The sequence below is a fragment of the Phyllobates terribilis genome, unplaced genomic scaffold (assembly GCF_046119375.1).
Source record: "Phyllobates terribilis strain yellow unplaced genomic scaffold, ASM4611937v1 Scaffold_11__3_contigs__length_659146591, whole genome shotgun sequence".
Taxonomy (NCBI): domain Eukaryota; kingdom Metazoa; phylum Chordata; class Amphibia; order Anura; family Dendrobatidae; genus Phyllobates; species Phyllobates terribilis.
Window position 1 is genome coordinate 585,340,219 of NW_027362771.1, and position 22,198 is coordinate 585,362,416.

At 41.5% G+C, this 22,198-nt stretch overlaps 1 protein-coding gene and 1 long non-coding RNA gene across 10 annotated transcripts in view; one reads left to right on the plus strand and one right to left on the minus strand.

Moving 5' to 3' along the window:
- LOC141167029 (uncharacterized) overlaps positions 1-22,198 on the plus strand; it is a 148,055-nt gene that overhangs the window by 106,404 nt on the left and 19,453 nt on the right. The gene's annotated exons all lie outside the window — the stretch shown is intronic.
- Positions 1-22,198, minus strand: part of CACNA1A (calcium voltage-gated channel subunit alpha1 A) — a 691,505-nt gene that overhangs the window by 5,020 nt on the left and 664,287 nt on the right. For 5 of the 9 annotated variants that reach the window (XM_073654327.1, XM_073654325.1, XM_073654328.1 and 2 more), the window contains exons 44-45: positions 17,919-17,957; positions 1,473-1,671 (exon numbers count right to left, since the gene is read on the minus strand). In XM_073654327.1, the coding sequence (XP_073510428.1) occupies positions 1,473-1,671; positions 17,919-17,957 (238 nt within the window). The remainder of the gene's footprint in view (positions 1-1,472; positions 1,672-17,918; positions 17,958-22,198) is intronic. The other 4 variants (XM_073654330.1, XM_073654329.1, XM_073654326.1 and 1 more) reach the window with 2 other exon arrangements.

Here is a 22,198-nt window from a genome sequence, read left to right on the forward strand (position 1 = left end):
TATAATGGCCTCACATAGTCCTCCATACAGTATAATGGCCCCAAATAGTGCTCCATACAGTATAATGGCCTTGCATAGTCCTCCATACAGTATAATGGCCTTGCATAGTCCTCCATACAGAATAATGGCCCCATATAGTCCTCCATACAGTATAATGGCCACAAATAGTGCTCCATACAGTATAATGGCCTCGCATAGTCCTCCATACAGTATAATGGCCCCACATAGTGCTCCATATAGCATAATGGCCCCACATAGTGCTCCATACAGAGTAATAGGCCCCACATAGTGCTCCATATAGTATAATGGCTCCACATATTGCTTCATATAGTATAATGGCCTCACATAGTCCTCCATACAGTATAATGCACCAGATAGTGCTCCATACAATATAATGGCCCCACATAATCCTCCATACAGTATAATGGACCAGATAGTCCTCCATACAGTGTAATGGCCTCGCATAGTCCTTCATAAAGAATAATATCCTCGACTGGCATCACGAGCCAAATATACTCACCCTGCTTGCCAGAGTTGGCCTGTTGGCCAGAGTTTGACACGAGTGCTGTAGAGTGCAGTGAGTGCTCTCTTTTCTCTCTTTACTAATACACAGCCTGTATAATCTCTTCTCCCTATTGCAGCATGTGTGTGATTTCCCACTGACTATACCCTGATTCAATACATGCTGCATCATCTGCCCTCCCTGAACACTTGGATTCTTTCCCCCTCTTTGCATTCTAATCTGGCATGAAAAACCTCATTCCCTCTTTCCTTGCTGCTATCTCTAACAATACAAAGTGGAAGGACGAAACCAACACAGCCAGAAACTGTCATATCTACAGTGGAGTAAATAAGTATTTGATCCCTTGCTGTTTTTGTAAGTTTGCCCACTGACAAAGACATGAACAGTCTATAATTTTAAGGGTAGGTTAATTTTAACATTTAGAGATAGAATATCCCCCCAAAAATCAAGAAAATCACATTTTATAAATTAGATAAATTTATTTGCATTTTGCAGTGAGAAATAAGTATTTGATCCCTCTGGCAAACAACACTTAATACTTGGTGGCAAAACCCTTGTTGGCAAGCACAGCAGTCAGACATTGTTTGTAGTTGATGATGAGGTTTGCGCACATGTCAGGAGGAATTTTGGTTCACTCCTCTTTGCAGATCATCTCTAAATCATTAAGATTTTGAGGCTGTCACTTGGCAACTTAGAGCATTTCTACTACAAAATTTGTCTAACATTATAGGGCAGGTAGCTAGTCCGTCCGTCCCTGTTTTCCCAGCATTGACTTATCTTCTCCTGTTCAGAAATCTCATCATGTATAGAAACCTAATATGTTACACCTCGGCTGGTTCGGATATTAGATAAACTGATGACTCCCCAGATTATGTACAAATAAAACACAGAAAAGCGAAACAAAACAGATAATAAAACACAAGAGGAGAAAAAAAAGAGATTCACCCACCTGATTCCATGTCTACGTAGCGAGTTAACGAGCGTTCAGACACCCGATGTCCACGCTCTCTTCTGCGCTGGTGGCCATGGCGGGGGCCCTCATCAGGGGTGACTCGCTCTAACGAGTATTCATTTAGTCGGATACCTTTGGATCGAGAATGACCAAGCATTGAAGTGGAACGTTTCATTGGGCTTCCATCTGTTATAGTCTGCAAATGAGGAATAAAAAATGGTAAGCGTATAGTCGTACTCTACCAAGAGCAGACAAGTAAGATCAAAGCAAGAAGAAATTGGCAAAATTCTCCACGTTGAGTACATATTACATATTTGTCACGGATTACAAAAAAAGTGTCCCGCCTTGCTTTTTTTCAGAAACGGCACCACTGTTCCACATCAAATGTAGCATATGGAGAATATTGGCGCTGTTTCTGGAAAACAAGCATACTTAGCATGATTTTTTAGGTTTATTAAAGTTACAATTGCTCTGGGAAGACAATATTGTATCCTAAGGCCATTGTAGCCTAAGGGACCACTGTATTGCTTGTAATACTGGTTATGTACGTGTGCGTGTGGCATGTCTAGTGTACTGGCATATTGAAAAGATTGAACCCTGATGGACCACTGAAAATTTAATTTACAAGTCAATAGAAATCCTAACTTTAGTTTAACCAACAGTGATGATATTTTATGTAAAATATATATAATAAAATGTATAGGTGTCAACTTCACTCATATCGTGAGTCTCACGCCAGTCTCATCGGCAAATTGCAGACATGACTTTTGGTAGCTCCCTGCGCTTGGACTCATGGAAGACCGACACAGGAACTGTTTCATCTGCCAAACGTAGAATAATTAATAAATTATTCTAATAAATCATAAATTCTAATAAAGAATAATTAAAACTTGCACAATGACTATTGTATTGGAGGAGATAGAACAAGAAACCAGACAATGCCAGGTTAAAGTCCGTAAGGGGACTAAAAAATAAAGTAAAACAAATTTTTATTTTTTTTTTTTTTTCAAATTTATGAATCTTTTCACCACTTAAAAGAAAAAAATATACACCGTATATACATTTTTGATATCACAGTAATTGAACTGAAATGTATTTTATTGGGATTTTATGTGATACCAACACAAAGTAGCAAGTGTTTGTGACATGTAAAGGAAATGATACATAACTCTGAAAATTGCGGTGTGCGTTTGTATTAATCCCCCTGTAGTCTGATACCCCTAAATAAAATCCTGAGTGACCAATTGCCTCCAGACATCACATAATTAGTAGATTGAGTCCACCGGTGTATTATTTATTTTCAGTATAACTACAGCTGATCTGTGAAGGCCTCAGAGGTTTGTTTGAGAACATTAGGGATCAAACAGCATAATGAAAACCAAGGAGCACACCAGACAGGTCAGGGATAAAATTCTGGAGAAGAGTAAAGCAGGGTTAGGTTATAAAAATAGCCCAATCTCTAGAGCACTCTTCATCCATCATCCAAAAATGGAAGGAGTATGGCACAACTGCGAACATACCGAGACATGGCCGTCCACCTACACTGACATCTCAAGTAAGGAGAGCACTAATTAGAGAAGCAGCCAAGAGGCCCATTGTCACTCTAGAGGAGCTACAGAGATCCACAGATCAGGTAGGAGAATCTGTCCACAGGACAACTATTAATCTCATACTCCACAAATCTGGCTTTTATGGAAGAATGACAAGAAGAAAGCTAATTTTGAAAGCAAGCCATAAGAAGTCCCGTTTGCAGTTTGCAAAAGCCATGTAGGGGACACAGCAAGCATGTGGAAGAAGGTGCTCTGGTCAGATGAGAGCAAAGGAGAACTTTTTGGGCTAAATGCAAAACGCAATATGTGACAGAAAACTAACACTGCACATCACCCTGAAAAAACCATCCCCACCGTCATATATGGTGGTGTCAGCATCCTGCTGTTGGGCAACTTTTCTTCAGCAGGGGTAGGGAAGCTGGTCAGAGTTCAAGGGAAGATGGATGGAACTAAATACAGGGCAGTCCTGGAGGAAAACCTGGAAGAAAACCTGTTAGAGGTTGCGAAAGACTTGAGACTGGGGCATTAGCTTCACTTTCCAGCAGGACAACGACCCTAAACATCCTGCCAGAGCTACAATTGATGGTTTAGATCACAGCATATTCATGTTTGTGAACGAACCCAGTCACAGTCCAGACCGAAATGCCAGTGAGAATCTGTGACAAGATGTGAAAATTGCTGTTCAAAGACGTCTCCATCCAATCTCACTGAGCGAGAGCGAGTGTGCGAAGAAGAAGGTGCAAAAATGTCACCTCTACGTGTGCAAAGCTGATAGAGACAGACCCCAAAAGACTGCAGCAGTAACTGCAGTGAAAAGGTGGTCCTACAAAATATTGACTCAGAGGGCTGAATACAAATGCACAACACAATTTTCATATTTATATTTTTAAGATAATTAGAAAACCCTTTATCATTTCCTTTCCACTTCACAAATACTTTCGACTTTGTGCTGGTATCACAGAAAATCCAAATAAAAAAAAAAAAACATTTAAGTTTAAGTTGAAAAAATGTGGAAAAGTTCAAGGCATATGAATATTTTTCCAACCTTGTTGCCAACTGCCTCATTTCAGGGACATTGACGACCCATCTCATCCCTCAGCTGCACATATTTTGTAATATACTGGATATATCACAAAAAAATCCAGATCCCTGTTAATTTTTTTCTTTTTTTTTTCATTCTGTTGGCTAAATCAAGGATTAATATATGTGTATATATATATATATATATATATATATATATATATATATATATATATAAATACAGATTTCTCTGGTCTGTACCATATGTTTTCATTTGCTGTATTATTCGTATAAATATATTATTAATATTATTGTTCTCCAGTTAGTAGGAGCATGGGATCTTCTCATATGTTACTTCCATAATTCATGAACATCTGTAACCTAATATGAATATCCACCAATATTCATTTTTATTTCTTTCAAGTTATCTAGATGATTGTAGACAGAAGTCTGGAAAGCCACAGATGGAGGATCTAGGTACAGGAGACACCTCTTCATGGGCAGAAATCTAGGTCCATACTCTAAGCCTATGTTCACACATGCTGTGTTTTTCTTTCCTGCAGTGAAAACCTGCTCTCTTGGCAGTAAAAATGCTACTATCAAGATGCCCTGGTTTCACCATTTTAACTGCATTTTTTTCGCATTTTTTACAGTGTCTTTTTTTTTTCCTCGGGTGTGGATTACATGTGTGCTTTATCTACAGTACATGTTTATTATAGTTAGTTTTATTTGCCCAAAACGGCATGAAAAAAAAATACCATAGCATTTTTTGAAGCGTTTTTGCACTTTCTTATTGCTTTCTATGGGCGAAAAAAAGCTGAAAGAATTGACATGCTGCAGATTTAAAAATTGCTGCAGTTCTCAAATTCATTCAACCTCATAGTTTTTGTTGGGACTGTAAAAAAGCAGAGTTTAATTGGCATAAAAAAAATTCTGCAAAAATGCTCCATGTGAACACAGCCTAAACTCAGTCTTTAAAGCCATAGGACCTTATTTTTTTTATTTTTGCTTTGCCTCATTCAGAAAGACATAACACTTCTGCAAGTAGCTGTGTATTTGGTTAGTGGTTCTTTTTTAATAACATTATTTTGGAGTACATATCACTTATTGATTAACTTAACTTTAAATTTGCTTCGTTCATCATGTTGCATATATAATATTTTACACCTTTGCTATGATTCAGTACAGTATGATTTCAGAAATACAAAATATGTAAGGAACTTTTTTTATTATTATTATTATTTATGTAGCCATATGGAGGCTTGTTAATAAGGGGTTAAACAGCCATCATCAGAAGTTTTTTTTTATTATGACAGCAAACCTCCTATCAATGGCATTCATATAAATCACAGGGGCTCCATAGCAAAAGTTCTAATTTGGCCCTCACCCATACCCCCCAAAATATTCAGCAGATTAGGTGGAGTCATATCTCCCAACATTTATAAAAAGGGAGTGGGACATGTATTGTGACACATACACAGTAATTATGCTCTTATAGAAGCCCCTTAGTGTTTTCTCCCACAATACCTCTTTCATGGCCATTATAGAGTATGATGCTCCAAAAGCCCCCACTCTCAGACATGAGTATGATATCCCCACATTGAATTCCCCCACACACCCTAAAATTTCACCCCACAGCCCCCTACACACATACAGTATGATGATTCCACCAGGGCTGTGGAGTCAGAGCCTATTTTGGTGGAATCGGAGTCGGTATAAAATGGACCGACTCCAACTCCTAAAATATATAATAAATTGAGTACAGTAGTTCAATGCAGTTTGTGGGGAAAATTGTTTTCATAAGAATTTGGGAAAGTTATGAAATGTCCTATAAATGTCTGTCCTATTCCTGATCGAAGGGTCTAGACTTTTAGCTGAGATGAATCTGTGCTACAGTAAATTTATCTTGGAGTCGGTGTCATGGAAATTGAGGAGTCGGAGTCAAAGTTTTGGCTTATCGACTCCACAGACCTGGATTCCACAGTGCCTCCAGAAAAAGTATAACACCCTACAATGCCCCCAACACAATATTATCCCCTAAAGTGCCCCCCATAGTATGATGTAACAAAAGTTTCTCCAAACACAGTATTATGGCTCCCACTCAGTATGATGGCCTTCACATTCACCCAATCAGTATGTTGGGCCTACAGTCACTCACTTAGTATGATGGCCTCCACACCCCTTCACACAGTATGATGTCCCCAATATCCCTTCATTCAGTATGATGGCCTCCACTCACTATGATGGCCCCCGCAGTCCCCCTCTCAAGATGATGGCTCCCACAGTCCCCCACACCATATGATGCCCTCAAAAGTCCCATTACACACTTAGTATGATGCCCCCCACAGCCGCATTCCCAGTATGATGCCCCCCCACAGCCAACCCCTCACTCAGTATGATGCCCCCCACAACCCAGACTCACAGTCGCAGGCTCCGACACACCATTTATTCAAGGGTACCCACGTCCTGTGGATGTGGACTCTGCTGTAATTGTGATGATAGAGGGAGTTCCCCATAGCGACCGTGTGGTCTGCCACTATGGATGGTATGCCCCTGCCTTCTGTCAGTCACCGCTGGGCTTTTGAGGCAATTGCATGTTCAAATATGACCACGTATCTTCTTCACATACTTGTACGTCATTTTGTTGAAAGTGGCTAATATTGAGAAAAGGGAGAGGTACCGCAGAGAGTGCCAACACAGCCAGACAGGGTGATCTGTTGGATCTCTGTCAGATTTAGCAGAACAGCCAGCTAGTGAAAGGAGTTGTGCTCTGTACACGTCAAGTCAATTGCTTCTGTTTAATATATATGCCAGGAAAAGCACCAGACATATTTCTCAAATAGCAGTCTACTGTATAAGTATATACCGTGAGGTAGACTGCTTTTACTGGATAACTTTCAACGGAAGACTGAAGCCTATAAACATGAGTAAATAGTGACCAATTAATTTGTCAAAAGTAATTTCAACATTATTAATTTCAACAATTTTTTTAAATCAAAATATGTTATTAAGCATATACTAAATAATGCAAAAAGTATTTTAGCTATACAATATGTGACCACAAAGAATAGAAGCTTAGGCTAATAAAGTGATTAAGCTCCGATGATGCATCTAATGTCAGTAAATCCTAGAGGTTGCTTTGTTAGATTGGAAACTAGCTGTGATAGGTATTGTTGCTGCGCCTTAAAGGGGTAGTCCAGGCTTGAGGTTAAAGTTTGCAGTCACTCTGTGTAACTACAGACTTTTGAATCCTCACAGGCAGCGCTCGCACCCCACACTGAGGATTCTCCGGCACCGAAAGCGAGAGGCCTCGTGACCGCAAGAATGCTATTTGCATACATGCGGTCGCTTGCCAACTAGACGTGCAATGCCTCACTCAATACAAGTGAATTGAGGGACGCTGGGCACGTCTAGTCGGAAAGTGGCCGGAAGTATGCAAATCACACGCGATCACATGATTGCCCGCTCCTGGCGGCAGCACTAGAGAATCGATTCAAATGTCTGCAGTCACATAGAGTGACTGCAGTCTTTATCCTCAAGCTGGACAACCCCTTTAAGATAGTGGTACTCTGCAGGTAAATAGTTTTTAAAGCATGTTAGGCTGGTTAACTGGAAGTGCAGATACAGGGATAAGATGAGGTTATATTTTCACTGCAACTGCTCCATTCACATCATCGGGAGGTGAACAGAGATGTAACAGTCACATCGCACCGTACACTCAGCATAGCTGTAATTACTATCCATCTTTACTGAGAGCCTGTTCTGCACACACATGCTGCACACATGCTGCACACATGCTGCACACATGCTGCAGAGCCGTCTGTCAGTCAAGCTGCAGGGAGAGTAATTACAGCACACTCACTGCATAGTGCGCTGTGACTGTTACACCTCTGTGCACCTCCCAATGACTGGAAAGGAGCAGCTGCAGGAAGAATATAATCTCATTTCCCCCCTGTGACTGCGCTTCCAGTAATCCACCCTAATACAATTTAAACTGTATTTACCCACAGATGAGCTTAAAGATCATGGTCACAGAGGATGCGACCACGACTGGGCCCTTGGAGTTAGGAGTCTCGCTGACGCCAGCACCGTTTTTTCATCAGCTGAAATGTATTGCAGTGCAGAGAGCCACCAGCTCCCTGCACCACAATTACTATATGCTGCCAGCCAATTACTATATGCTGCCGCAGGTGGCGAATGACGTCACTGTCATGCTATGCCCTGCGCTGGCTATGAAGCAGGAAGAGGACTTTTCTCACCATAGGAGTGGCGATAGTTTATTTATTTTTTTACTTTTTAAATGTGTTAGAGAAGAGCGCCAGAACGGGGGCAATTATTACAGAATGGGAACCCAGGCCAGGGAACATTATTACAGGCTGGGAACTTGGAGGGGGACAGTATTACAGGTTGGGAGCCAAGATAGGAACATTATTACAGCTGACCAATATACTGGTGGGGTCCCAGGTGGTCCAATTTGCACTGGGGCCTATAGGACTCCAGTTACGCCACTGACCACAGAATTCCATTTTTTTGAGTCAGAGCAACAATCCTATCTGAGCTAAGAAAGGAACCTTTATCTCCTGCATGATTTACTGATGTTAAGATGCATCATCTGAGCTTAACGGGGTTGTCTATTACTCGGACAACGCATTGTCAATTACTATACTGCCCCGTGTAAAATAACAGCCTGTACTCACCTTCAGGGCCGGTGCCGTTCCAGCGGTGTCAGCGCCCGGTCTCGCACGGCGTTGTGATGTCACATGATCCCTGCAGAGACAATTAGCGGCTGCTCCTGCACTCTCACTTCATTCGGACATAACTGACATCTGGAGAAGTCAGAGAGCAGCAGCACTTCTCACCTCTTCCAGATGTCAGTTTCATCTGAAGGAAGTAAGAGTAAAGCGGCCTCTAATTGGCTTCAGGGCTCACGTTAGAGAACCACGTCACTTGAGTCTCGGGAAACCCCGCGCTGACATCGCTGGAATGGGAAGGGATTGTCCTAATAGTGGACAAACCCTATAATCACTAAATCAGCATAAGCTTGCATTCAATGTGATCACATATTATATTGCTGAAATGTTTTGCATTAGTTTGAATAGGCTCAATACATTTTTTTTACTTAAAAATGTTGAAAATAGCACAGAATGAGAAATTGGCCACTATTTATTCATGTATAAAGGCTACAGTATTCCATTGAAAGTCGCTGCTCCAGTAAACTAGCCTAACAGGTATAGGAAGGGCATCGCTGAATTAGAGCTGGTGTGGAGAACAACAACCAAGGTTATTAAGGGAATGGGTGGATTGTAGGAGACGGGTTATCAAACTTGGGGTTATTCAGTTTGGAAAGATGAAGGCTTAAGGGCGATTTTATTACAATGTACAAATATATGAGGGGACAGTACAGAGATCTTTCAACCTTAGCACTGATGATCTGGCTACTTATTTATTAGAAAAAAATCAACCATATCCATCAGAACATTTTCACACAGTCCACTCAAAGCCTGGATCCCCTTCCCTCCCGCACCTCAAGCCTTTCCACATTTGAACCCGTTACAGAAGAAGAAGTTACCAAGTTCCTCACTTCTTCTCGCCCTACAAAATCCACCAGTGACCATATTCCCTCACATCTCCTTCAGTCCCTTTCCCCAGCTGTCACTACCCACCTAACAAAATTATTTGTCTCTCTTTCTTCTGGTATCTTTCCTTCTTCATTCAAACATGCCATAATAACCCCTTTACTAAAAAAAAAAGCAAAAAAAAACATCCCTTGACAAGAACTGCGCTGCTAACTACACACCTGTCTCTAATCTTTCCTTCATCTCTAAACTCAATACTCACTACTCCCTGCTGATTCTCCTGGTTCTCTCTGCTGCATTTGACACTGTGGATCACCAGCTCCTCCTCACTGTGCTCCGCTCTTATGGGCTCAAGAACACTGTTCTCTACTGGTTCTCCTCCTACCTCTCTGACCGCTCCTTCACTGTATCTTTTGCTGGCTCTTATTCATCTAATCTTCTTTCTATCAGGTTTCCTCAGGGCTCAGTCCTAGGAAGCCTCCTCTTACTATCGGGATTCCTCAGGACTCAATCCTAGGCCCCCTATTCAGTAAGTTAGGGTTCCTCAAGGCTCAGTCCGAGGCACGCTCCTCATACTCTCAGGGTTCCTTAAGGCTCAGTCCGAGGCGCGCTCCTCTTCTACCTATATATTGCCTCTGTTGGGAATACCATCAGCAGATTTGATTTCCAGTACCATCTCTATGCGGATGAAACCCAATTATGCACTTCTTCTCCTGACATCACCACTACCTTAATACAAAATACCAGGGATTGTCTGTCTGCTGTCTCTAACACCAGGTCCTCCCTCTATCTGAAACTGAATCTCTCCAAAACTGAACTTCTCGTGTTTCCTCCTCTACTAACTGACCTATCCCTGATATTGCGATTGCCTTGGATGGTTCAACCATAACTCCCCAGCGGCACACTCACTGTCTTGGTGTCATATTTGACACATAGCTTTCCTTTATTCCCTATTTCCAATTGCTCACTCTCTCATGTCACCAGCATCTTAAAAACATCTCCAATATCCGACCTTTTCTCACCTTTGAAAATGCAAAAACTCTTACTGTCACTCTTATTCATTTTCGTCTGGACTACTGCAACTCTCTATTGATCGGTCTCCCTCTAACCAAACTATCTCTCCAATCCGTCCTCAATGCGGCAGCCAAGGTCGTATTTCTGTCCATCCACTACAACGATGCTTCTACCCTGTGCCAGCCATTGCACTGGTTACCCATTCACTACGGAATACAATACAAACTTATCTCTCTCACCCACAAAGCTCTCCACAGTTCTGCACCGACCTACATCTCCTCCCTCATCCCTGTCTATCACCCTATCCGTACTCTCCGCTCCACAACTGATCTAAAACTAACATCCTCCATAATCTGAACCTCGCACCTCCGTCTCCAAGACTTCTCTCGTGCCGAGCCAGTTTTCTGGAATGCACTACCCCAGATGATCCAACTATTATCTAGCCCCTTTGTTTTAAGCGTGTTTTAAAATCACATCTCTTTAGACACACCTATCACCTCACTTTTATTAATCTAATTCTCCCCGTTCCCGCTTTCTAAATTTTCCTCAGAATCTGCTCTGTCCTATTCATCTGTCTCCACCTCCTCCATGCACCTAATAGCACTTGGTTCCTGCACTCAGACAGATCCTGGCTGGTGACCTGGTGATGCAGCGATATCTGAAATGCCCTATTTATTATAATGATGGCTGGACCATACATAGCAAGCACTTTCTACCTATTGTGTCCCCCTATTTCCTTATAGATTGTAAGATTCGAGCAGCAGACCCCTCCTCCTCCTGTAACTGTTCAGCCATGTGTTGCTCTGTGATGCATTTATTGTCTGTACACGTCCCCCCCTAATTGTAAAGTGCTGCGGAATATGTTGGCGCTATATAAATAAAATGATTATTATATTTATTAATGATCTCTTTATACCTAGTCCTGGTGAGGAGGCATCCTCTAAGTCTAGAGCAGGCCTGGATGGCTTTGTTGATAAAGATAATATTACAGGTTATGGGTTCTGTGGATTCTGAGATCTTGGGAGGCAGTGGTCTAGGGGGTCTCTCAGGGGGATGGCTTTTTGCCGCCCTCATTTGTGGGATTTGGATTGATTGTATTGTATTGGTGTCTGAAAGATATGAATACTATTGAAGATATGAGCGCTAGCGCTGCTGGGGTAAAAATGATGTGCAGCAGCGTGATGAGATCTCCATAAGCGCTCCATGGCGGACGCGAAGATACCATTGACTTTTATTGTAGATGGGAGGTAGGGCTTTGTCAGGAGACAATATGGGGAAATACCTCCAACTAAAGCCATAACGTATGCAACTATATAAGCCTACAGGGATATTCTTAGGCCTTTGACTGCATCACTTGCCATACTAACTAAACAGTGAAACAAAGGTACATCAGCAGATAGTGGCCCTATCTATGCCAAAAAGACACTCATTTACAATACAGGATACACTGGGTGCATGGTGGACACGCTTGGGGTGGATATGCTTAGGGTGGACACCTGAAGCTTTGCAAATTGGTGAAAAAAATCAAAATGCGAATTAAGACTAAACTTTTTTTCATTTTCCTTGGCAGTCGACACATCATATCTTCACAAACATTGTAGCATATCCACATTGCGTCAGTATTCTCTGTAAATGAAGAGGCTCACAATACCAGTACAGAAGGGTGACACAAGACAACAGCACTTTGCAGATTTGTGACTTCTGCTGTTTCAATGTAACACATATCTGTTATTAAAACCTTCAAGTATGAACTCCCCATGCTTAGCAACAAGAAACAAAATATCTTAATGTGCCTCAAATTAATGTCCAACCTCAAATACCATCATGATGTGTTTAGGTCCAAAATTTTGTGTTCGTATTATAAGGGTCTTCTGGGCCAGGACAAATTTTTGTCAGGCAGTGTATCATGCGAATCCTAAGGCTATGTGCCCACGATGCGGAAATGCTCTGGATTTTTTCCTGAGCGTTTCTGCATCTCCCTGGCAGAAAAAAACGCATGCGGATTGTACATGCCGATTGTACATGCGGATTGTACATGCCGATTGTACATGCGGATTGTACATGCCGATTGTACATGCGGATTGTACATGCCGATTGTACATGCGGATTGTACATGCCGATTGTACATGCGGATTGTACATGCGTTTTCCTGCCAGGGACAAGCGGATGTGAAGCGTTCTTCACATGCATTTCCGCATGCGGGTTGACAAGCGATTTTAGCATCACTTGGAAAGTGCTTGACAACTTGGTTACACTATATAAATCCATGCAACCGGCATGGATATATATAGTGTGACCGAAAGAATGTTAAAAAATAAATCTACACTTACCTTTTCTGATGGCCCCCGGTGTGCTTGTCTCTGCTTGCCGGCAGCTCATGGTAGATTTAAGGATCTGCAGACGTCAGCGGTCGCGTGACCCGTCACATGACTAAATGACGTCAGCGCAGGTCCTTTAGTCTACCGCGAGCTGCCGACAAGCAGAGACAGGAGACCGGGGGCCATCAGAAGGTAAGTATAATGTATATTTTTTATTTTATTATTTTTTTTACAGGTTCTATGGTACCCGGGTCCGGAGGAGAGTCTCCTCTTCTCCAGACCCGGGTACCATCCGCACATTGAATCTGCATGTACAGGTCCAGTGATGCGGATTACATGCGTTCCAATGCAAGTCAATGGCGGCGAAAACGCCGCGCTTCCGCAAAATAATTGGTAGTGCTGCGGATTTTTCCGCAATGATAATCCACAGTGGAAATTTCCGCAGCATGTGCACAGCACATGCGGATTATCATTGGGGAACATGGCAGGCCTTCTACCATGCGTTTTTTAAGCGTTTCTGCAGCGGAATTGCTGCTGCAGAAATGTTTAAAAACCCATTGTGGGCACACAGCCTTACAGCGAGTTATATACACGCTGCTCTCTCGCTGGTTCCAGTGGTCATCACTAGAGATGAGAGAACCCCAATCGTAAAGTTCGGTGTTCGTAAGTGTCCGGTACTAAACGCCAAACACAGACTTCTCCCAGAAATCCGTTTTAATAGAGAGAATTTTCCTGCTCCAAAGTTCGGGTTGTTTTCAATTGGGTTCTAGTTCAAGTTCTGGTTGGATACAAGAACCCAAACGTCCACGGGTCCGCTCATCCCTAGTCATCACATGACCGTATCGATTAAGATAACATGGCAATTATACCTACTGGTGAATGGTGTTTAAAAAATAAATACATTCAGAATTAAATGTTTCTTTTATCACTTTGCCTCCCAATGAATATAATAAAAAGTGATCAAAAAGTCACAAAATACTACCAATAAAAATTAGTTTGTTGCTCAAATTATAACCCTCTTACATGTCCGCTGATGTAAAGTTGTACGAAATAATGGAACATCAAAAACTATAGAAATTTGGTATCACCATATTTACACTGGCAAAGAGAATGCCAAGAGTGTGCAAAGCAGTCATCAAAGCAAAAGGTGGCTACTTTGAAGAACCTAGAATATAAGACATATTTTCAGTTGTTTCACACTTTTTTGTTAAGTATATAATTCCACATGTGGTAATTCATAGTTTTGATGCCTTCAGTGTGAATGTACAATTTTCATAGTCATGAAAATACATAAAAATCTTTAAATGAGGTGTGTCCAAACTTTTGGTCTGTACTGTAGCTATAATGAGGTCTTGTTTTTGCCCACTGAGAGGTAGTTTTCATTGGTACCATTTTGGATACATACAGTGAGTTGGTTTTTTTTGTGGAAGGACGACCAAAAAACTTTTGCCATTTCCTTTTATTTCTTTTGACATTTCTCTTACTGGTTAAAGAATTTTAGATTTTAATAGATTGGACTTCTACAGATGCGACGAAACTAAATATGCTTTTTTATTATTATTATTTTTTTCTGGTGAAAAAGATGGGGTGATTCAAATTTGACACTTTTTTATTTAATACTTGAAAAACAGTTGTTGTTTTTTTAAGTCTTCACTTTTTTTAGTCCAAAAGGAATCTTAAACCTGCAATTATTTGATTACTTGTGTACCATATATTACAATACTTCAGTCTTGCAGTACATAGTCTAAATCATGGTCTCTTATGATAATCGGCCACATGCTGGGCTTCACAGAAATAGGCAGCGACGAGGGTCTTCTCTGGCCCCTCCTTGCCATGGCTACCCATTGGCAACCAACCAATGCATCTCAGGGGGGCCAATGGGTGTCCGCAATGACACCCAGGCGGGTTGCATGGTATAAATATCACCGTCAATAACTGAAAGTGAAATTGAGTGGGTTAACAGCAGTGATCAGAGCGAGCTGTGGTCACTGCTGTTAGAGGCAGATGGTGACTGTGTAATACAGCAGGATCTATACAACCGCACAAGGCAAAAAAAGATTAATGTCTATGGAGATTGGAGGGGGGGAGAGTGAGAGGCAGATAGACACACACACCGACTTTGCCCCTGTTTATAGTGTTTTATCTCACTCTAGAGCTAGGTTCACAGCTACACTGCTTGGTATTGCCGTATAATGTCCTCAGTCCTGCTTCTTCTGCTACACAGACACAGGAGAGCAGAAATCCCTCATGTCTGTGTGTGTGGTGTATGGGAGACATCGTAGCAGCAGGTAGAAAATGCTGGATGTAAGCTATATAATGTCTAGAAATAGTGTCCCTTCCCAGAGGAGCATGCATCGCATATAAGTCTCCTCATTCTGACATGCCAGGCCGGGTTTGTCAGGCTCCACAAGGAGAAACGTTACCCCTTTGATCCCAGTCTTAAGCCTCTCACCTAGCCAAATCAAATCTTATACTTTGCACTGATGAGGGGCAACACCCCCGAAACAGGTGTCTAAAAGTTAAGATTCTGGTTTGGCTTTATCTTAAAGGGTTATTCCCATCTCTAAGATTCTATCTCAATAGGTGTAATAATAATTTTATCAAATACCTCCAATTAGAAATGTAGTATAGTTATCCTGATTCACTATGTCTCTTTCCTCATGTGCATGCATTGCAGGAACTTAGATATCTATGGTTACGACCACTGATATAATGGCAGTTAGGTAGTTTCTAGTGGTTGTAACCATGGATACTTAATGTCCTGCAATGCCTGCACATGAGGAAAGAGACATAGTGAATCAGAAGAACTATACTACATTTCTAATTGGAGGCATTTGCTAATATTATTATTACACTAACTGCATATTGGGATAGGATCTTGGAGATGGGAGTACCCCTTTAAGTCATATGGCAAGGCTCGTTAAAGGGTTGATAGTGACTTGTAGGACTGCTACATCCAGTAGGTGGCGCTAGAGTTCAAGTCCTCTTCCTCTCTGAAGAGACAATTTGCTTATCCTCATGTACTCACATGACCGCTTATTCTGAAAAGTCAGATGAAAGTACAGGTACACTTTAAATTGTACAATTTTTGCTATCTGGGTGCACTAATTAAGGGTATGTTACTGTAAACTGCTTATACATAGAACTCAGACTAAAGTCATAAATGACAGTGTGTCAGATGGACATTCCCTTTAAGAGATAAGAAATTGTTTTCCATCTATTATCAGAATAAGTGCAATGGTATTCTCGCCAGAAGCGCTTATCTAAAGTCAGATTAAAGGGGTATTCCGGTAACAAGAACAAATGATCTATCCTCAGAATAGGTAAGTGTTTTGTGTTTGGTATTATATTTTGCTTGTATGTGTGCCCATTCCTGATAGGTGTTTGTGCGCAGCAGTTTCTGACAGATTGTTATGGTATCATTGGTGATTGGTTCCTCAACATGTAGAACCTTGTGTATCCTATGGCTAAGGACGTGCTTTATGCCAGAAACGAGTCAGGTTTTTAATATGCTGAGCGGATCCCCTTGTTTTTAATGAATTCCAAATAAAAAATTTTCATTTTACATTTATCGGGTGGATATGCTGGATTTCTTCTGTTTAATGGCGGCGCTACACCAGTGGGCTCGGCACCCATCTGTTGAAAGTTCCCTGTGTGCTTTGATTGTCTAACAGCGTGGTGAGCTCCTTTCCTCCTTTTTCTCCTCAGAATAGGTGATAAATTCTAGATCTGTGGGGGTCCGACCACCGAGACTGCCACTGATAGCCTGAACAAGATACTGTTCTCCCTTGCTGTGCACATGCTTCTCTGTTGCTCAATTCATTCCCTATGTTGCTAAGTACTGAGCTCGTCTTTCTCATTCAGTCCCATAGAGAATGAATGGAGCGCCAGATCAGTATGCGCACTACCTCTCCATTCAGAGGGGGGGGGGGGTGGACAAAAATGCCCCATTCAGGCAACTGGTGGGTATCCTAGAGGTCAGGCAATAATTTCTTGAAACCAGAATACCCCATTAAAGAGGTTGTCCACTACTTTTACATTGATCAACGTCTGATCGAACACCCGATACCCCTGCCAATCAGCTGCTATCAGTGCCAGCGATACTTACTTGCAGAGCTGGCGGTCTACTTGTAGTGGCCGGGGCTTAGTACTACATATCCGCCTCCTATTCTAATGAATAGGAGGCGGATGTGCAGTATCCCGCGGCAGCCACTATAGTAGATGGCCAAGCTCGGCAAGTGAGTACTTCTTGCACCGATAACAGCTGATCGGCGGGGATGCCATGTGTCGGACCCCTATTCTAAGGATAGGCCATCAATATGAAAGTAGTGGACAACCTCTTTAACGTAACAAATGTAAGGCTTGACTTCCAAGTAAGGGTTCATTCAGACTTCTGTTTTTTGCATACGAGTTCTGTCCATGATTTTCACAGATGCAACCCGTACTTAGTATAGTCTATGTTGGCAGTTCACATGTCTGATTTTATTAGCAGAGAGAGGGGTCCATGCAGAATCGCAGAGACATGTCCGATATTGATTCGACTATCAGATTAAAATCACCAATTTAAGTCCATGGGTCCGTGAAAAAATTGGAAAGCACTCAGATGCCCTCCGATTATGCTGTCCTTTTCTCAAGAAAAGAGAAAAACTGAGTAAGAAAAAATTCAGATGACACTGACTCGGACCGTTTCCCTCGCACATGAAAAAAACAGAGGTCTGAATGAGCTGAACAAGAGTGTCCCTGGCCTAATGACGTCATCCATAAATAATGGAATTATATACATAGGCATTCCTACAACATATTCCCACATAAATATGTCATCTCTGATTATACAGGATAAACAATACAAAGACAGAAAGATCCATATTGACAGCGGGTTAGAAAGACAACAATGTGAGTTGTGAAGTGTAGCAATACATGGAGAATAATAAGAATGTGAGAGCATGTTATTGAGGTGTTACATACACTGAGGTTACTCCCTCGGGTTCGGGTTTTCCTTCGCTGCTACAGCAAGACGAGACAGAGAGGAGAGACGAGAAGAAGGGAGAGACCACAGAAGTGCAGGACGGACAGAGAGACAGAAGGACAGACAGCAGGGGGAACAGAGAGAAAGAGAACACAGGTTAACAGCAGTTAGACCGAAACAGTTTCATATACACAGTGTCCACAATCATGGACTAATGACTTGATGTTCACACAACACAAGAGCCACAAGACGAGGACATGAGGTTCACTGACACAGCAGGAGACATTTTCCTTCCACCACTCTTTTATACCTAGATGCAGTATGCCTGTAATTATTTGCTTCCTAATATATCTTTATATCCACTTTTTTTTTTATTAAACAGTTCTCCAAATCACTTGCATAGCGAGTAGTTTCCCTGGTTTTTGTTCATTTGGGTTTCAGTGATGTTGTACACTTGACCGCTGAGACCATTGATTGGCTGCAGTGGTCACATGTAGACATGGCACATCAGCTCTGCAGTCAAGTAAACAAAGACAGGTGTAGGGCTCCCTGGAGTGCCAGAGAAGATAACGGGAGAATATAGGCTATTTTGTTAACTTATCATAAACCCCTTTAAAGTGAACCTGTCTACTCTAAAAATGCTATTTACCGGCAGAAACAGTGTTAATCTGCACGTAAATAGTGTTTTATCCATGTGTGTTTTGCTGTGTTACTGGAAGTGTGGCTATAGGAAGAAAAATATGTTTTTGTCTCCCTGCAGCCGCTCACTTCCAGACAACGGGGCGGTGCAGGGTACTGTAACAGTCATTACTCACTGTACAATGAGTGTGCTGTTATCACTCCTGCATCTTGAGTGACCGTTGGCTCTGCAGAGTGTGTGTGCTGAGCAGGCTGTCATTCAATATGTAGGGGAAGTGATTACAGCGTACTTACTGTCTAGTGTGCGGTGACTTTGACAGTTTCAGCACTGCCCCAATGACTGGAATCGAGTGGCTGCAGGGAGAATAAAACCTCATTTACTCCCTGCAGCCACATTTCCAGTATCTCAGCAAAACATTGTTAAACTGCTATTTACCTGCAAATTTGCACTCTATCTGCAGGTAAATAGCATTTTTAAAGGTAACAATTCAAAATTTATTATCTTTTCAAAGAATAGAGTTGTAATCAAAATTATTCAATCCCCAGTGCAATTTTGTTAAGCAAAATTGACAAACTTTCTGCTGTTTTCAATAAATTAATCATACAAGAACAATGTAAATAGCTAAACACAACTAATATAATAAGTGGGTTCTATAAATTCACCACAAATTGCCACTGTTACTGACTACTGCAGTCCTGGAATTATTCATCCCCTTCATGACAAGCATCTTTAGTATTTAGTAGAGCTCCGCTGGCTGTTATGACCAGCTGCCAATGTGATGCATAGCCAGACACCTGCTTCTGGCAGTATTCCTAAAGAATCTTAGGATGTCTTGGGTTGTCAAGAGAGTGATTCAAAAAGTTAAAGGTGTTGTACCACAAACAAAACTACATTTTAATCAAAAGATCTTGAAATATTGAAAGGGTTATCCACTACTCGAAAAACCCCTTCTCAACTGCTATATTCCCCCATATAGAAGAAAAACAGCCTGTACTCACCTGTTCATGGCACTGGATCTCCTGGGGCTCTCGTGACTTTCTTATGCCACGTGAGCCCTGCAGCCAATCAGTGTCTGCTTCACTCTCACTTCCGTCTGAGGAAACTGACACCTAGAAGAGATGTGGTTGTTGCTACTCTCTGACGTCTTCCGAATATCAGTACCTTCTGAAGCGAGTGAGAGTGAAGCAGCTACTGATTGGCTGCAGGGCTTCCGTGCCATGGAATAACAACATTACGTGTGTCCCAAGGAGAACCAGTGCCGCCATCGCTGTTTTTATTTTATACAGGGAAAAATAGCAATTGATAAATGGTTTTACGGTAGTGAACAACTCCTTTAAGAAGTTCCACAATTTGATGTGTATTAAAAAAATGTTTCTGTGCTGAGATAAGTTTATAACTGCACTTATGTTGTATCCTGTGTAACTGTCCTAAAATATAAAGATACTGCATACGATGGTCGTGTATACAGAGCTTCTAGCAAGGGGGGAAATAAATATACTGGTGTCACGGGCAGAGACTCTTTAAGTTGCTTCTTTGTGTGAGGTAACACTTTTCCCTGGCTGTTTGTTTTATCAAAGGAGTGAGTGCATCTGTTGATTCACTGGTCCTGTGAGCTCATCTAAACAAATCAAGTCAGTGACGTAAGAGCTCAGTGGCCGGTCGGCCATCTAAATTGAGCACACAGCTTATCGTCACAGTGAAATCTGAGACATCACTGAGTGCAGCCCCAGAGTGAAAGAGCAGGTCAAAAGTCGGGTAAAATAGCAGGTACACTTGGGTGTTCAAAGAACAAGCAAGAGGCAGAAGAGCTGAGGCTGCACTCAGTGATGTCTCAGGTTTTATTGTATAACAATAAGCTGTATGTTCAGCTTAGATGTGGGGCTGACCGCTGACCTAGTTCTAAATGACTTGATTTATGATGAGCTCACTAGACCGGTGAAACAGCAGATACACTTCTTCCTGGGATAAAACAAACAAGCACAAAAGTCCACCAAGGCCTGGTTTTAGAAGAAGTCCTGGAAGATCTAGAGTGACTGTCACAGTTCCCTATCTTGAACACCAGAGAAAAACTTTGGTGGGATTTTACTCAAACACAAGAATACCAGTGACCCGGAGGCTATTGTCCATAAAGCCTGGGCTAAGATTCCTCGGGAACGCTGCCAGACGCTGGTGTCAGACTATACATTACGTGTGCATCGGGTCATAACAGCCAGAAGGGCTCTACTAAGTACTAAAGATGTTTATCGTGAAGGGGTGAATAAATCTGAGACTGCAGTAGTCAGTAATTGTGACATTTTCTGAAGAATTTGGGAAAACCTCTTGTTATATTAGTTGTTTGGAGATATTTACATTGTTCTAGTTTTATAGGCTTATTGCAAACAGCATAAAGCTTGTACATTTTCATAACCTTATTTGCAATGTGGGTTGAGTAATTTAGATTGCAACTGTAGGAGATAAGTGTAAGATTGCTCAGTTCCCAATACTTTGATTGGTCCCGTAGACTTTCATTGGATCAGCATTCTGCATGCCAGACCGCTGCTCCATTTATATTGGGGGACATGGGACCCTTATTAGTTATGATTGGTGGAAGTCCCAGTGGGAATCCTAGCGATCTAACAATAATCTCCTATCCTATGAATAGGTGATAAGTTTTAATTATGGCAAAATCCCTTGAGGCTGGAAAAGGCTTATCGTTTTATAGCTTTGCAGTAGAAGAAAACCAGCTCTGACTGCAATAAAGATAAATTAGGACATTAACATATACAGACTGATCTAAAAATTATCTGGACCTTATAGAGTGGTCTCTACTAGTGCTGGTAATGCCCCCCAGGATGGTTCCTGCCATCTGTACTTGTTCTTGGCTGCACAAGTTCTCCCTACCCTTGGGGAAGGGAGATAAGGCCCTTGCTTGGATAGCATGTTTAGCAAAACAAATGACATGGATTGAAAATGACAAATGGACATTAAGACAGTGATGAATGTGAATTTCTTGGGAATACTCATTAGCGAGAGTGTTGGTTTTATACAGACTAAAAAATATTCAGAATGGTCATAGCACTTGTGGCCTCGACAAATGTTCTTGTATTGACTGGTCTATTTGTATTGCTTTTGTTTCCATGATCGTAGAGGGTTTTTCACATTATTACTGCACTATCTACCTCTATTTGTTTGTTAATTTGAAGGTGTATTGGAAATTGTGCCTGAATCCGAACAGAAACTTGCATACAGGGCTCATATAACAGTGCTATTTTCTTTTATATACAATACGTTGATACTTGGAAAGTGATCACAGGTGCTATGACTGCATTGGGGGAATAGGGTGTTGGTCCATACAAATGTCCATATAAACAGTTATATTCAGCACTGTGCAAAAGTTCTAGGCAGGTATGGAAAAATGCTTCTAAGTAAGAATGGTTACAAAAATAGCAGTGTTAATAATTACATTTTATCAGTTAACAAAATGCAAAGTGAATGAATGAAAAAAATCTAAATTAAATCAATATTTGGTAAGACCACAATTTGCATTTAGAATAAAATCAAAGCATCAATTCTTCTACGCACACACTTTAAAAAAAAAAAACTCGGCGAGGAGGTTGGATACTAACCATAGATCTTCTGTGGATATAGGTGTGTTAGAAT